Below are 16,593 nucleotides of genomic sequence, written 5' to 3'. Positions count from 1 at the left end.
TCTCTTAGAAACATATTCCTCTTTGCTATGTTTGTGAGATGCACTTTGAAATATTTTCATATTTGGCATTTTTTTTCCCTTGTCAAGATTTTAAACATGCAACTTATGTTCTGAGAAGTGACTGTTCTACTTGGAGTAAAAATATCCTTTAGTCAGAGGTTTGTCATTCATTTTTCTGTAATTTTTTCCCTGAAGGGAAGCAAAAGTAGGAAAAGGCACTAAGACCTAACATGCCATTGCCCAACCGAAACTTCTTGTATTCTTAATTTTTTCATTTCAAACATTTCCCCATATTCTTTGCATTTTTTCATATCTTTTATTTGTTCTGACATAGCAGAGGCAGTATGGAAGGCTTCAGATGAAGTCTGACCTCTGACATATACCGGTTGTGTGACCCTGGGAAAGTCGTTTTATATTTCAAGATTTAGTAATATTCCTTTCCATTTACATACTAGAATTTGTCCAGCAGTTACTCCCCAATTGCTCTAAGTTTCCAACTTTATGCTCTTACATACCTGTCTTGTAATGCTGCTATAAGCATTATAAAGATGGGTTTTCTCGAATTCTTCATATCTTTCTCAAGTTGCCTGGGGCTGTTAGTCACAGGGAATGAACAATATTCTCATTATCTTGCATTATTCCCAAGTTGTTTTTCAAAGAAGCGGATCAACTTAGTTTATCAAAAATGAATTAAATTTCCATTCCAACCTTTGCTTTCCTTCAAGGAAATAATGAAAGAAAACTTAGTAGTACAACTTTGACATATGTTTTGGAAGAATGTACTTTAATATGTGATGTTCATTGCTGGAACGGCAAAAGGTTGGGACCAAATTAAAATACTACTCAATGTATTAAGTAAAGACCCCAACCTGTTCAGCTCATTACTTTGCTCCTAATTGATTGATGTAAAAGTTATGGGGCAGCTGGGTGGCTCAGTGGATCAAGAGCCAGGCTTGGAGATGAGAGGTCCTGGGTTCAAATCCAACCTCAGATACTTCTTAGTTATGTGACCCTGGGCAAGTCATTTAACCCCAACTTCCTAGCCCTTCCTGCTCTTCTGCCTTAGAACCGATACTCAGTATTGATTTTATGATGGAAAGAAATATTTTTTCCCTAATTTATATAGCTAAACAGTTGAATAAAAAGAATTCATAATGAAAAAGCTTGATTCAATTAGGCAAGGGTTCAAGTTAAACTTTCCAACTGGATTACATTTTGACCCCCTAAATAAGTCATTTCTTAGGACATCAGATGCCTGTTTAAATTTTGACAAGGAGAAAAAAAATCACCAAATATGAAAACATTTCAAAATAATCAAATTGGCAGACATGTTCCTGCCATTGAATCTTTTCATCTTTTACCATCTTTGTCAGTTTGATGGGTCAGAGGAGTTAATTTTAGTTATCTAGTTTGGTTTCTCTGATTAGCGGTAATCTTGAGTGCTATTAAAGCCTTATTGAGAGTTTGTTTCTTCCTTTGAGAACTATTTTTATGCTCAACTTTTTTTTTTAAACCCTTAACTTCTGTGTATTGGCTCCAAGGCAGAAGAATGGTAAGGGTGGGCAATGGGGGTTAGGTGACTTGCCCAGGGTCACACAGCTGGGAAGTGTCTGAGGCCGGATTTGAACCTAGGACCTCCTGTCTCTGGGTCTGACTCAAATCACTGAGCTATCCAGCTGTCCCTATACTCAACTTTTTGATGCTCTTCCCACTTCCAGTTTTGCATTAATGTCACTATGCATCGTTGTTTATTGGCTTGCTTTGGAAGACCTTGTTGAGTTCCAAATTTTTTTTCCCTTCTTTCACAAACATTTGTACTCAAGTTCCAGTTGTCTGCATGGTGTTGTTTGCCTGTTCTTGTGGCCACTGCAAGATGGCTAGGTGTTCCCCTGAAATAGTGTTGTTTCTTGGGGTTAAATCAATTCTGCTAATCCTCTTTGAGAACAATCTCTGAGGTATCTTCATAGTTATCTAAACATAGTTGTAATTTTTCTATTTTCTAACTCAGAGCATGTCAATATGGATGTACTTGAGTTGCTCCACCAGCATACATATTGTTAGACATCGGAAAAGGAACATATTTTAAGAGTACTAACAACTGAATTAATGTTGGTAGAGGTATCTAGGCCCTTTAGATAGGAAAAGCATAAAAATAAAAGTAGATGAGTGATGTAGGAGTGTTAAAATGGCAGACTGCTTTATTCTGTGTGATATAGATATTCAGTATCCCATGGAGGATACTGAAAGAGTTGGGGAGTCCTTTTATTCAGCAAATACCCAGCCCCCTTCAAGTAGAGTCAATACTGCCAAGAACAGTGCTTGCTCGTAGTATAAATTCCTTGACTACTAAAAAAAAGTATTATATTCTCAATCTCAAATTCTTGTATATTTGGTTTTATACTATCTCAGGAGTTCCTCCTCTGGGGTCTCTAACTCATAGGTTTATGAGGGTCTCTGGGTTAGAAGGGAGAAAATTAAAATTTTATTTTCAGTGTAGTTGGCTTCTTTTGTAATTCAATGTATTTTATTTTATGCGTTTAAAATATTCTGAGAAGGGGTCCATAGGCATCACCAGATTGCCAAAGGAGTCAATGACACAAAAATGGTTAATATTCATGCAGTAGATCAAAGAAAGCCCATTGGTAGCAACTAGTAACCTTAGGAATCTTTTTAGCATTTCAGTTAATTGAATACTGGAAGAACTATGTCCCCCATAACAGGAGATACCCTCAACTACCTGCTGCTTCCCCACTCCAACTTACTTGGTGAACTCTACTCTTATGACTATAGCTGTTCCTTTTATTTAGTCAGTTCTCATTTGAACATCTCCTTTACTGAACTCTTGCTTCTGTCTTGCCCAAATACCAAAAGACATTTTTATTTGAACACCCAGGAATGAGCTCAATCTCAACACATCTAAAATGGAATATACCATCTCCCTCTTGTCCTTTCCCTTGATCCCCACAAAAAGCCTCACCAAAACACAGAATGGGTTCCTGTTCTTGGGCCCCACATTTTTGTCAGCAATACTACCATTTCCTTATCCTCCCCCTCCCCCAGTCCATCTGGATAGAAAGCCATCCATGACATTTCCCATGTTTAATTTCTTTATCCAATGCATCACATCAAGATCTAGCATTTCTTCTTTCAAAACATCCATTAGATTCATTCTTTATCCTTCATTTTCACAGTAATTCTACTAACCCAGTCATTTACAGCTTGGATTGCTACCATGTCCAAGTTAGTCTCTCTGCTTTCAAACTTCCCTCTTTACTCTGTCTTGCACACTGCGGTGAGACAAGCTATGCTGCACAATGGTCACTCTTTTTCTTTGACACCCTGTAATCTCTATTGACATCACAAATCTCAACTTGAGTTTTGGAACTCTTCTGTTACCTATTCCCAATCCATCTTTCCAGGTTTATTTCCTAGCCATCCAGTCTTCACCTTGTTCCAGTGAGGCTGGTTTCTCCATTTGCCACTGCCGCCTTCACTACTTTCCCCATCTGAAATGCTACCTTCTCTTACCCAAGGCATAGCTGAAAGTCTCTCAGTAGTACTCTAGCCCCAGCTGGCAGCTGGCTTTTCTTCGACTGTTTCATGTGTTAGTTCTGTTATTTCCAAGTAGATTATAAACTCTTTGAAGAAGATGATTATGTCACATACTTCTGTGTCCAGCACAAAGTCTAAGCACCCACCATGCTGGGTACAGAAATCCCAAGTATGCATTTTTAACTCTCTTGGAAATGATCAAAGCATCACAGAATATTATCAGCTCTAAAAGAAACTTTAAGGAATCATTTAGTGCAAAGGTTTTAAACCTGGGTTCTATGAACTCATTTTATGAAGTATTTTGATAACTATTTTAATACAACTGTTTCCCCTTTGCATTAGGTGCTTTGTGTGTTTAAGAAATGTTCTGAAAAGGGATCCAAAGGCTTCACCAGACTTGCAAAGGCGGTCTATGGTGCAAAAAATGTTAAGAATCCCTGATCTTGTGCAATCTCTCAACATTTTGTAGATGAAACCAAGTCCCAGAAAAGTATGATTTCCATAAAAACACATAGTTGGTTAGTGGCAAATTAGTTTTACATAACGATAGGTGATAATTATGAAAATGAAGACAATACTCTCCACTATCTAAATTTTATGTAATTTATTTCAGTAGAAAGATTTCTGAAATCTGTACTTAAATTTATTTTAAACTAGCTTATGCAAACACACAGAAGTTCACACACGCACCCACATATTAAAAAGAAACAAAAATTCCAAAGAGCCAAGGATGCACATCACTCAATGAGGTCATAGTGCAGTTGAGTTTTCTATCACAACTGGACCTTGGGATAACTGGGATAGAGGAATAAAAATGGCTTGTGTTTACTGCTTATTAACACTATCTCATATCTACTTAGATACTGATCTCCACAGATTTTGATCCTCATTAGATTAAGTTGTATGACTCTCTCCTCCCTACACATACATTCTAGTAGGTCTTAAAGCAATGAGTTTGTCAGTCATCAAGATGTCAAAAGCCCTAGAAATCCTGACAATTTATTAACAGGCATTATTCTAGAGCCTCTCTTTCATTATGTTACAACTTGCTTAATATACTGTCATTGGATCATATTTGTGAGTAGTACTAGTAGGACGTATGCCATAAGGGGAAACAACACCAGCGACCTAGCACTGAGAGGGCACCTAATAATCATATTGCTTTTGGCTTGTTAATTCAGGAAAAGCATTCAGCCAAAGCCACATCCCAAAATTCCATTCCAACAATCCCACCACTATTCTGCAGTACAAATAGTTGGACTCAAAATTTAAAATTTGCTCTAACTCCAAAGGACCTGGCTAACCTTACTTCATTTGCTTTAAAGACCCCTTGAATAGTTGATTATATCTGTCCCCTGCCACATTAGCCCTTTAAAAAGGGAACATTTTAACATGGTGAATCAGTTGAAACAATAGCTCCAGTTCTTGTAATGAACTCGAAGTACAAGCTCAGAGCTTTTAGAAAGGTATTGTTTTCATTAGTAAACACTAATTTCGTTTCTTTCCTCCTTTTCATGTTATGCTTCTGAGCTTAAAATTCTTTTATATTCAAATGATGCTTACTTGAATTTTAGTGAAAGCCTTTTTTTTGAAACTAGTTTTCACTAAAAAATGATCCTAAAACTAAAGGGAAACATTTTATGAACTTAAGATATTAAATAAGGGTACCACAGGAAGCTTAAGCTGGTCATGTTTAGCTTTCCTGTTATATTTGCTAGTGACTTGATTTCCTGGCTACACATTATTTTGACTTTTATACCGAAATTTAATAACTAATTGAACAAAGGCGAATGCCTCATTTTGTCAATTAAGAGCTAGTTCTCTTATCTTAGTCCAATTTTAGCTATTATAATGGTTTGCCCTTAATACTTTTTCTCTGGTTATATTTTATTCTTTCCAAAAGCTCTTGAGAAAGGCCTCAGATTCATTCTATGATGACAGAGGCAACTCTTAACAAGACAGACAGTTCTCAAATTTGTTTTTAAAAGGCAATTTGTTAAATGACAGGGTTTAAGGGACAGGGCAGAGGGGTATACAGAGAGGTAGTATGTCTAAAAAGGCTCAAAACCATAAGGAGGACTACCCATACATGTTCTTGGTCTTACTGTAAGAAAGGTTAAGCTGGTGGAGAGAGGGATAGCACACATTCCTGAAATAAGAGGAGCTAGCATGCAAATGATTATTGTCATACTCTCTGCCCTAGAATTGGTCTTCAAATTAATAAGGCACTGACCAAGTTTTCCTCACACTGTAACTTGAATCTACCCTTTCCACAAGCTCAGTGTTTATATATGCAGACTTCTTTTATTAGAATCCTCCATGTAGGAAGTTATTTACAACACAAGCCATTTTTTTGGGAAAGGAAAACAAAAAAAAGCATTTAAATAATTTTTAAAAGGTTGATTTCACAAGGAGAGCCATTCACCAATGTGATTTGATACTAGTTCTCACACTCAGAAGCCTAGAGAAGCCAGTATACACCACACTGACTGTGAAAACAATCTGACTTTTTTATTTTTGAAAAAGAATATAAATCTAAACAAAAGGAAAACCCACATTAAAATGCCACTAAAGAAGTCAGATAGACATCAACACGTGCTTTGTCATATCTAGACTTAGAAGAGTCATCTTATTGTTCTACTGGGTCATAATCAAATTCTCCATTTGCAAAAAGGGATCCAGTTACCCATTGGGCCTTTAGAGCATGAGGTTTTGTTGGTACCAAAAAGGCCCTCTGATAGACAACACTGTTCTAGTTAGTACCGCATTCTCAGAGTAAGATGCTAGTAATTTAATTGTGCTTCAAGAAATGGCTGGGAAACCAATAGGAGAACTAGAGCTTCTTTTTGACAAAAAGCAAGTCTTTTTTGAATTTTTGACTCGTTCTTCTTTTGATAGCCTCTATCTATATTTCAGCAACAAACATGCATAGCAGAGTCTTAAGTTTTTTTTAAAAAAAAACAAAACCTGAAATATAGTTATGGACAAGAAAACTTTTAAAAAGCCTAAATGGTTAGATAAAACTTGAAGCACAGGAAAGAAGGGCAGATAGGATTCTGAAGACTACTATTAAAGGACTCAAAACAGAATACATTTCAGTCAGTCTCCGGATTTCTTATAGTCATCTAATGAGTCTTTCGGAAGACTATTGAAAGTCTGTACAAACACCATACTGCCAGAATCGCCCTTGCTTTCAGTAGACTTAACATGTAGATATACCAAATATCAACACAGTTCATACAGTACATAGTGCAGTAGTCATATGGCATTTTCCACAGGAAATAGTTTTGTAAAAATGAAGCACATGCCTAGGAAGAACACTTCAACTCAAATTGTTTGGATCCCTCTTTGTAATGTCAAAACAAATTAACATTTACACAATGGAGAAAAGGAAGAAGGTGTGTTTGACCAGTTCTCTCTTAAGCCGTGCCATGTGGAGGTTACTCTAAAAACAATATCTGTAGATACAGCATGTAAGACTTGAACATGGGAATCAGTAGGAAGTGTGTAAATTCAAGATAAAATGAAATTTACTGTTGTTCCTAAGCGTTCAGAATTGGGGTTTCATTTGTATGCTAAAAATATACTTCAATGTTAGAATAAGATGTAAAACATGTGCCTTAAATTAAGTGTTTGCTTTTATCCATTCAGAGTTTTTGGACATGTAACCTCTATGGTTTATTCCCTAAATCAACTTAAATTTCCTCATAAATGTAGTCTTGGTAAGAAGGAAGAGGGGAAAAAAAAGGACATTTTAATGATCTTATTTGGAACACTTACAAATTGAAGCAACAGTAGGCTTAATAAGATAGGAAAAATTTTCATATCTTCTAAGAACCAGTTAGGAAACTTGGTAAGAACTTGAGCAATTACACAATACTAAAACATTCGTTTGAATGAACATCAGTAAAATAAAAATAGTGGAAGTTGTGGATTGTACCTACAATGGCTTAATTGATGACTATTATTTGTAATTGGTTTTAAATATTACAATAATTTTGGCATCAGTGACAAATTCTTTGAAATGGACTAATCTGAAGTTGGAAATAAGTCAAGAATCTTGAATAAATCTACGGGTAAAGTGGAATCATTCCAATCAAATTTCGGCAAATGCATATGTGGATTTAAGAGTTGGAAATATCAAACACACCTTCCAACACAACATGGTTCTGTCTTTGGCAAAACTATATGATGTCAGGCTCTGACTCCCAGTTGCATATTTTTGCTCTAACAGGAGAATAGAATAGTTAGCCTGCAACATTAGCTTTTATATATAATAACAATCCACAGGGTTCTCATCAACACCATCTTTCTTAAAGTACACACACTGTCAAAAACACTTATTTCTGAAAAGAAACAAAACACATTAAGGAATTTTAAAAAATGAAAGACAAACTCAAAGATGTGCAAAGTCTACATAGTAATACTGCTGGCTATGCAGATGGTGTCTTTGCTATGTACCCAACATGGGTCAGACTTGGGGGATGCATGAATTGAAAAATGATTCGGCACAGGCAACTTCTTTTGTCATCTTCCAATTCATGTCGCTTTCCAAAATAAAACATTTTAAAGTCAAAACCATTATCTCATACAATAGACAAAACCAGAAGATAATGGATACGAAATCACATGTTGTTTCTAACTGCCTTATATCAGATACATACTAAGCAATTGCTATCAGAAACAAAGAAATCCATAGAACTTAACATTTAGAAAGACTTTGCATAACATCCCCTTTCTCACCATAATTGATCCTTATTTATTTATGGGTTTAATAATATTATTTTTTTTTAAATTTCACAGGATCAAGGGCTAAATACTTATGGTAGAGAGCAAAAAAAAAAGTAACACTTTCTAAGAAAATTATTCATTTTACATGAGGCTAATTTTATAATAGGAATGTGGAGACAGAAATCAATCCCTATAAAATGTCATGTAATATTTCTTAATTTGAGCTACTTTTAAAATGCAAGAGGCCTCAAAAGTTTATTTAGTGATAATTGTGTGGCTGACCAAATAGTTAAATCTTTGTTCAGGTGCTCATTTTGAAGTTCTGAGGTGATGGGACTTAGACTATATTGGAATCATTTGTCTCCTCTTTATATTTCTGGAGTTAAATGGAGTGTTGCATAGAAGACAGCACAATTTGGAATTCAAAACACAGATATAAAATTTAACTAAAAGGATATGATTTCCTGTTAAAGGTCTTTACTAAGTTTCTAGAAAAATGTCTTATTATAAAGGGTAGCTTGTATAAGAAGGTTCTTATTGTTTAATCTTTGTCCCAAATTCATTCATACATTATATTTTTCCCTTTCAAAATGATTATTTTACTATATCCATCTTAAGATAAAAAATTTTTCCATGTTCAATTTATTTAAAAAAAAAAAACAAAATCATATACACAATGGGAAGCCTTTAAACCAAATGTGCTACTGAGTTTCTTCTTGAATAATAATCAAAATGAATAATTTCAAGAAAATAAAACTCTGGCACTCTGTAGTTTAAACACTATTCTGAGCCTGTCAGGTGGGCTAATACCTTACTGACATAAATCACATGTGACTGGAAAACTGGATGATCCTTCCAATGATGTGGTCTGGTTATTATCTTTGGGGAGGATGTCTAGTTTAAGATTATACTTCGCTCCTCAGTCTATCTCCATTCAGTGATGCAAATGCCTGTGGAATCAGACAATGGGACTAAATTTTAAACCCAGTTAGAAACATTCATGCTTTTCTAGCTCTTTCAACAAAAATAACCCCCACCCCCAAGTGTTTGGTGTATGAATACTCAGCCTTTGTGTCTCCTGCAGAAAATAATGTTCCCCATACAGTACTAAGAATTGCAAGTTTAGTGTTGAAAACAATAATAAAAACATTGACAACAATAACCCCTCCCCCCATCACATTATTACAATTACAGTTCTTCCACTCGTGGTTTGAGAGAAAGTGGGGCTACACGTGGATGGAGGATGAGAAGAGTTCTTAAAGTGGGCTGCTGGTAGAATCCCTAGAATGTGAAAATTTCTTTATATCCACAGTTCGAACCCAGCTCCTTATAATGTAACCCTTAAGAAATGTTTTACTTTTTTTTTCTTTAAAGAATATCTAAAAAATGTGACTCCCCCCTCCCCCACTTCAAAATTAGTAGAAAGTTAAAAGAAATGCAAACTAGCTACAATCTATCCTAAGCACAGCACCGCCAGAAGTCTCACACACACTATTTGGTGTTTCATGTTGTTTTTCCTTTCACTCTTTAAGGCAGTGGTTTCCACAGGTCAGTTCAGAGAAAAGAAGCATGGTCCATGGCAGTTCATGTTGCAACTCCAATGTTTCACTTTGGGAACACCACTCATTGGGAGGCCATTCCCTGAAATTAGTGCTTATGTTTGTTTGTTCAGTTCCCCAAAGTCTAGAGGTTGAGCCCGAAGGCTCTGTCCTGGCACACATTTGTAGAGCTGGCACACATTCATCAGGTCCTTCCTCCTTGCTTGTGAGCCATAGTTCATCTGTCTTCTTTTTCAGGCTTTTAACCTGTCTTTATTCAAAAGTCATCAAGTTGGTAGGAACCTGAAAAACAATGAGGAGGACTTTTACTTTTGTTAAGCTGTCCCAACATTTTTTATGTCACTTAGGCAAGATGCTCACGTCAACCTCTGTCATTTGAGTTTACTCAGGGAATCCAAATGACACATTTTTAAAAAACTGAATATAGTATACCAAAAACCTCCTCAGGCCAGAGCAGTGATATCCTCTGAGCTGTACCCTAACTCAGAAAACCACAAATTAAATGATGTCCATTTTGTAAAATACTGCCTAGTTAGATTCCAATTTGGTGGCTGTACTGCAGTTTTGCTGGCAGTGCTTTAACTCCACCAGAGCCAAGACAGAAATCTGATTCAATTCTGTGAACAGCTATCAAGGGCCTACTATGTGCCAGGCATTGTGTTAAGTGCTGGGTATACAAAAAGCAGCAAAAGAGAGAGCCTGCCCTGAAGGAGCTTACGACCCAATGAGTGAGACAACCCATAAACAACTTTATCCAAAGCAAGCTGTAGAGAGGATCTATAGGAAATAATTAAAAGAGGGAGAGCACTGGAATTAATTAAGAGGATTAGGAAAGGCTTCCTGAAGGTGAGATTTTAGTTGGGACTTAAAAGAATCCAAAACAGACCCCAAAACAAAATAAAACCCTTACTTTTGGCATCAGAATTGATACAACCAGTTCCAAGGCAGAAGAGTGGTAAGGGCTAGGCAATGGGGTTAAGTGACTTGCCCAGATCATACACAGCTAGTGTCTGAGGCCAGATTTAAATCCAGGACCTTCCGTCTCCAGGCCTGACTTTGCATCATCCACTGAGCCACCTAGATGCCTCTCTAACCCCAGATAATTTTTCTTCTGGTTCTCTGTATTAATTTGTTTTAGTTTGGGATATTTTCAGCAGTGTAGTTACTTGAGGATGGTAGAAAGTGTTTACTCCTGTATGTGTTCCATTTAGACAACGCCTCTTAAAAGAGCACTAAACAGAACAAAAGCTGCCTAAAAGAATTAATGTTCTTTCTGAAAAGAAGTCATTTTATTGAGGCAACATTTTATTTGGCAACTTCTATTTAAGAAAGTAACCATGAAATAAGACTTTCAGTAGCCAAAACTGATGTACCTTTTTGAGGTGCTTTTCCTCTATAATATGTACCTCAAAACAGTCCCTGCAGTCTCACCAGGTTTTAACACGTAATTTACTAATAACAAAGTTTATAACAACATTTAGTTATTAGGAAAAGTCCTTTAAAAAAAACCAAACTAATAATGGTCATTTTGTTTAGTTACAAGGCAAGGAAGTATACAGTTTATTTTAGAAAGATTAAAAAAAAGTAACCAAAATAAAGTCCTGTAACTTAAAAACTGATTTTGATTCTGTGATGTGGAAAATTTGCCAGTGTGCCTCCTTATATTCTCCCCCTCTATAAATGATGATGATGAAGACACCTTAGAATGTTTTATGTTTGTAAAATTGTGTTGAAAAATGTACCACCATTCTGCAAATGAGAAAACTGAGGCTTGGAGAGGTTAAATTAATTGGAGGTGGTCATAAAATTAGCAAGTGACCAGAGCTGGAATCTAGGTCTCCACATCCAGCCTTTCTCTCACTACATAATTATGTTGCTTTTTTACATAAAAAAAGCCCATTTAGCACTACCTACTACCTCATGCCTTTCACTATCTTTCTCCTGTCCTGAGCTTGGAATAGGACTATGGGAAACTCATAACCCTTCTGGGCTTCAAAGTTCCTTATCACATATATAAAAAATAGGGGTTAGAATGGATAATAAGAGCCTCCTTACATTTATATAATGTTTTAGTTTAAAATATACAGGAATGGGGGCAGCTGGGTAGCTCAGTGGATTGAGAGTCAGGCCTAGAGACGGGAGGTCCCAGGTTCAAATCCGGCCTTAGACACTTCCCAGCTGTGTGACCCTGGGCAAGTCACTTGACCCCCATTGCCCACCCCTTACCACTCTTCCACCTAGGAGCCAATACGCAGAAGTTAAGGGTTTTAAAAAATATATACAGGAATGTGTTTTGGGATATTTAAGTGTTTTATAGAAGTGTATCTCTAGAAAGAAATGTTAGCCAGCAAAACTGGGCGTTAGTTTTGTCTTCCAGTGATAAAGTTATAAAAAGGTTATTTTTATTTTCAATTTTTAAAATACATCCTGTTAGAAGGACGAGTAGTATTTAATGAAAATCATGGCCCTTGTACAATGTAAAATTGGAATTTGGGAGATGCCATCTAAAAGTATATATATAGTTTCTATGGACACGTGAGGGACTTTGAAACTACATTTCCCATGATTCCTCATGGCAAACAGGAAGTATGATGATGTAAGAGAGGGGTTAAATCTCCTGGGTGAGGAGGAAGTCCCTCTCTGAGTCAGCAGATGCTGGAAGGTACAAAAGGTAAAAATGGTGGAGGCAGTTTGAATTCTTACCAGCGCGTGGTGTAATGATTTTACCAGCATGGCCATGGCTTTAATTAAACTACTAATTTATATTATTATATCAGTCTTCATCATTTTTAATCGTAACAACAAAGAAAATAGGAGTGGGGCTAGTCATGACTGAGAGATGATAGGTAAGCAATCCAGTGATCTGGCTGCTGCACTGGCATTCCAGGGATGTGAAAAGAACCAAGGAAGACCTCGAGTCTGATAAAACTGGCTCCCCTCTGGAACACTTAAGGAAAGTCATGGATAAGAACTATGCTCATCTATCATCTCTGCCTTGGAGGCTCCTCATTACTGACATTCTCCTCCTCCTCAAATCGCTTTTTTTTACAGAGCTGGGAGGCCCCTCAGAAGAATTCCCAGAGAGCAGGGGTCCATTTTGCTTCCGTGTTCAATCTGACACAAACAAGAAAGATGTCTGGCTTCCTGAATATCATCCAGCCAAGCAACTACCTGCCTTAGAGTTAGTGATGCTAGTTATCACTAGTGACCAGTTTGGGGGCATGTTGTATATTAGGGCACACTCTTGTGGAGAATCTGTTGGGTATAATGCTTCTCCTATTGTGTCAGTAGAGGGGAATTCTGTACTGGGCAGTCATAGGTCCACAGACTCTCCTTACTTTCACACGCCTTCCCCAAAGGGCCATGTAGAAGTATTCCTAAAAAATATTAAAATATAGGAACACTGTTTTTTCAAATACCAAGCTCCTAAGTAAGTGGGGTTTTTTCCCCAATATGCTTTGGAATTCTAAGGGTTTTTTGTAAGATGTTGAGATGAAATGAGATGTATATGTTAGGCTTGCCTTTTCACTTCCAAAACCTAATATAACATTGAAAATCGACACTTAAAGGATGTACAATGTCCCAATTAAAAATTGCCTTGGGGGGGGCAGCTGGGTAGCTCAGTGGAGTGAGAGTCAGGCCTAGAGACGGGAGGTCCTAGGTTCAAACCCGGCCTCAGCCACTTCCCAGCTGTGTGACCCTGGGCAAGTCACTTGACCCCCATTGCCCACCCTTGCCAATCTTCCACCTATGAGACAATGCACCGAAGTACAAGGGTTTGGAAAAAAAAATTGCCTTGGGGCTATAGTTGTTTCAGTAAAGAAAATTCAAACTCTGCTTCAATTTTAGTAGTGTTTGGGGAAGTAATCTGAATCTGATTAAGTGGAAATGGATCCAAAAAATGTTTTTTACTAATTCATTTTCTGTTCTTTGTTATAAGAGATTATGTTCAATCATATTGCCTAATTATGTATAAAAAGTTCTTGACAAGCTCTACAGAGTGGTGAATTTGTCCACCTGGGCCACTTCTATAGATCAAATATCTCCTTGGAGTCACTGGCTATATTCAGCAATCTCAAGCCCTGAGTGCTCACACCAGCAGTGTTTGGCTTTCAAATGAAAATGATGGATGGTTCTTAAATGTATGCAGTCAAAGCTAACCGCCAAGAGTGAGCTCCTCATCGACAGCACAATGCTTCTTTTTTGGCAATTTCAAAATTATAGAAATTACAGATGGGAAAATCTATTAAGGAAGTTTATTTTATGCCAGTGCAGGAAAAACAATGTAAACAATGCTATCTGTTCAGTCCACATTCAGGAAAAGGCCTCTAATCTTCTCTCATTTGAAAAAAAAGCCTTTACCTTTTGCCTTGGAATCAATACTGTGTATTGGTCCCAAGGCAGAAGAGCAGTAACGGCGAGGCAATGGGGGTTAAGTGTCTTGTTCAGGGCCACCCAGCTAAGAAGTGTCTGAGGTCAGATTAGAACCCAGGACCTCCTGGGTCTGTAGGCCTAGCTCTAATCTACTGAGCCTGCTAGCTGCCCCCACAATCACTTTTAAATATACAAGTTATATTGTACTCTAGTAATGCTCTAAAGCCGTCAACTCACCTGTTGTCTGTTGCTTTGGCAGGCTGCGCTCAAATGTTTGAACCACAGCATTGCATTCATTCTATTACCAGCTTGAAACTTGTACGAGTTTCCTAAATTGAGAAGAAAAAACAAAAAAGTCAAGAGAAAAATGACTTTTAAGCAGTGGTAAATAAAAAATGCTGATACCGTCAAATTCAAATGTCAGTTTGCCATTAATGTTTATTTCTTCCATGTTATATTTTCCCCAAAGTAGGCCAAAATGATTAAACCCTAATTGGCAATGATTAAACGCTTAATAAAGGCTAGGCATGGAGGCATACAAAAACAAAAGTCAGAGAGTTCCTTTTTTTTAGGAAGCTTATTCTCTTGGGTTAGGAGACAACAAGTACGTGTAAAAATATACATGGAATAAAGAAGAGGATGCAATGGAGGAAGGCACCAGAAGCTGAGGGGATCAGGAACAGCTTGCCATAAATGTTAGTGCTTGGACGATTGGCAGAGGCACAGAGATGAGAAGGCCAGACTGGCTGGAAAGGCCTGGGGCCTTGGAAGCTTCTCCCTGCTCTCAGGGGCACCACGAAGTCACTGCAGTTTACTGAGTAGGAGAAGGATATAGGGAGAGATCTGAGGCTAGGAGACCAATGGGAAAGTTGTGTGATAGGTCTCTCTGGGTGGACATGAGGGCTTTGGCTAAGACGGAAGCTCCATCAATGGAGAGAAGAGTTGGGGGGGGGGTTGTGGAGGTAAAAAGGACAACATCTGGCCCCTGAATGGATACGTGTACTAAAAGAGAGTAAGCAGTCAAGGGTGACAGGATGACCCCAAGTCTGCGATCCTGGTACTAGAACTAGATGGTGTAACAAAGCCTTTATCATTTTTAATATTTACAATGGTGGTGTCCTGGACAGAAACAGATAGGTCTGGAAGAGGTGTGGGTTTGGGGAAAAAGATAAGACTTCTGTTTTTTATAGGTTAAGTTTATACATCTAAATGTATAAAAAGTGGTTGAAGATTTAGGTGTGGAGCTCAGAAAAGAGATGATGCCTGGATATACAGAGCTGAGACTTACCAGCTTGGAAGGTAAATTATGCTTTGGAAGCTGATGAAGTTATCAAGTGATTGGGCCTGGCGGGGTAAGGCAGAGCAGAGTGGTGCAGGATATGTTTACCATTATGGAGTGAGATGTTAAATAAAAGATAAATAAATAGGACCCTGAATTTAATTACCTTTCTCAGAGTCTGTCAGCAAGAAGAGATCTGGGTGTTCAGGATCATCAGCCATCATCACCATCCATCCTACGACAGATACATTCTTATTTGATGTAGATTTGAACTAAGGATAAAACAAGAACATTTATTAAAAAGGAGGTAATATATCCTATTGTTAAAAAATTGAGCACATACTCTCATATGTATATATTTATTAATGCTTATGTATATTATAGAACTTATGCAAAAAAAGAGAAATTCAAAAAGAGAAGACAAAGATGAAATAAAATTTCCTATAGGTAATAGGGTTCCTCTGGATTTTCCACGGAGGCAGTTAGGAGCTACAGGATAAAGGGCTAGGCTTGAAATCAGGAAGACCCAAGTTCAAATCTTGCCTCAGACATTTCTTAGTTTGGTGATCCTGGGTAACCTGTCTGCCTTGGTTTCCTCATCTATAAAAAGGGAGCAGCTAAGAAGTGAAGTGAATAGAATGCTGAGCCTGGAGTCAGAAAGATCTGAGCTCAAGGCCTTTGACGCTTATTAGCTATGTGACCCTGAACATGGCACTTAACTCTGCTTCTGCTTCCTCATCTGTAAAATGAGCTGGTGAAGGAAATGGCAGTATCTTTGGCAAGAAAACCTCAAGAGGTCTTGAAGACTCGTACAGGCCTGAACAAAATGGGGATAATAACAGCACTTTTAACTCCCGCAGTTGCTGTGAGGATCAAATCTGTAAAGAACTCCACACAATGTCTGGCACCTCCTTGTGAGAACTTAATGAATATGTATTTCCTTCTGATACATACACTAAGTAAAAGAGTGAATAACATGGCCAGGCTGGAATATTAGGGAGGTCGATTTAGCTATTATATGGAAGATGAACTTGAATGGGAAGAGACGAAGGCTGGGAGCCCAATTAGGATAATTCAACAATCTAGATGAGAGGAAAT

At 37.5% G+C, this 16,593-nt stretch overlaps 1 protein-coding gene across 1 annotated transcript in view; it reads right to left on the bottom strand.

Annotated features, from left to right (window-relative positions):
• Positions 1–9,160: 9,160 nt before the first annotated feature.
• Positions 9,161–16,593, bottom strand: part of RALGPS2 (Ral GEF with PH domain and SH3 binding motif 2) — a 160,919-nt gene continuing 153,486 nt past the window's right edge. The window contains exons 17-19 of the mRNA XM_044674893.1: positions 15,662–15,767; positions 14,454–14,545; positions 9,161–10,124 (exon numbers count right to left, since the gene is read on the bottom strand). Of these exons, the coding sequence (XP_044530828.1) occupies positions 10,095–10,124; positions 14,454–14,545; positions 15,662–15,767 (228 nt within the window). The 3' untranslated portion in view covers positions 9,161–10,094. The remainder of the gene's footprint in view (positions 10,125–14,453; positions 14,546–15,661; positions 15,768–16,593) is intronic.

This window comes from Gracilinanus agilis, chromosome 4 (genome assembly GCF_016433145.1).
Source record: "Gracilinanus agilis isolate LMUSP501 chromosome 4, AgileGrace, whole genome shotgun sequence".
NCBI classification, from domain to species: Eukaryota; Metazoa; Chordata; class Mammalia; order Didelphimorphia; family Didelphidae; genus Gracilinanus; species Gracilinanus agilis.
Note: the sequence above shows the minus strand (reverse complement) of the source record. Positions and strands in the feature narration are given on the sequence as shown.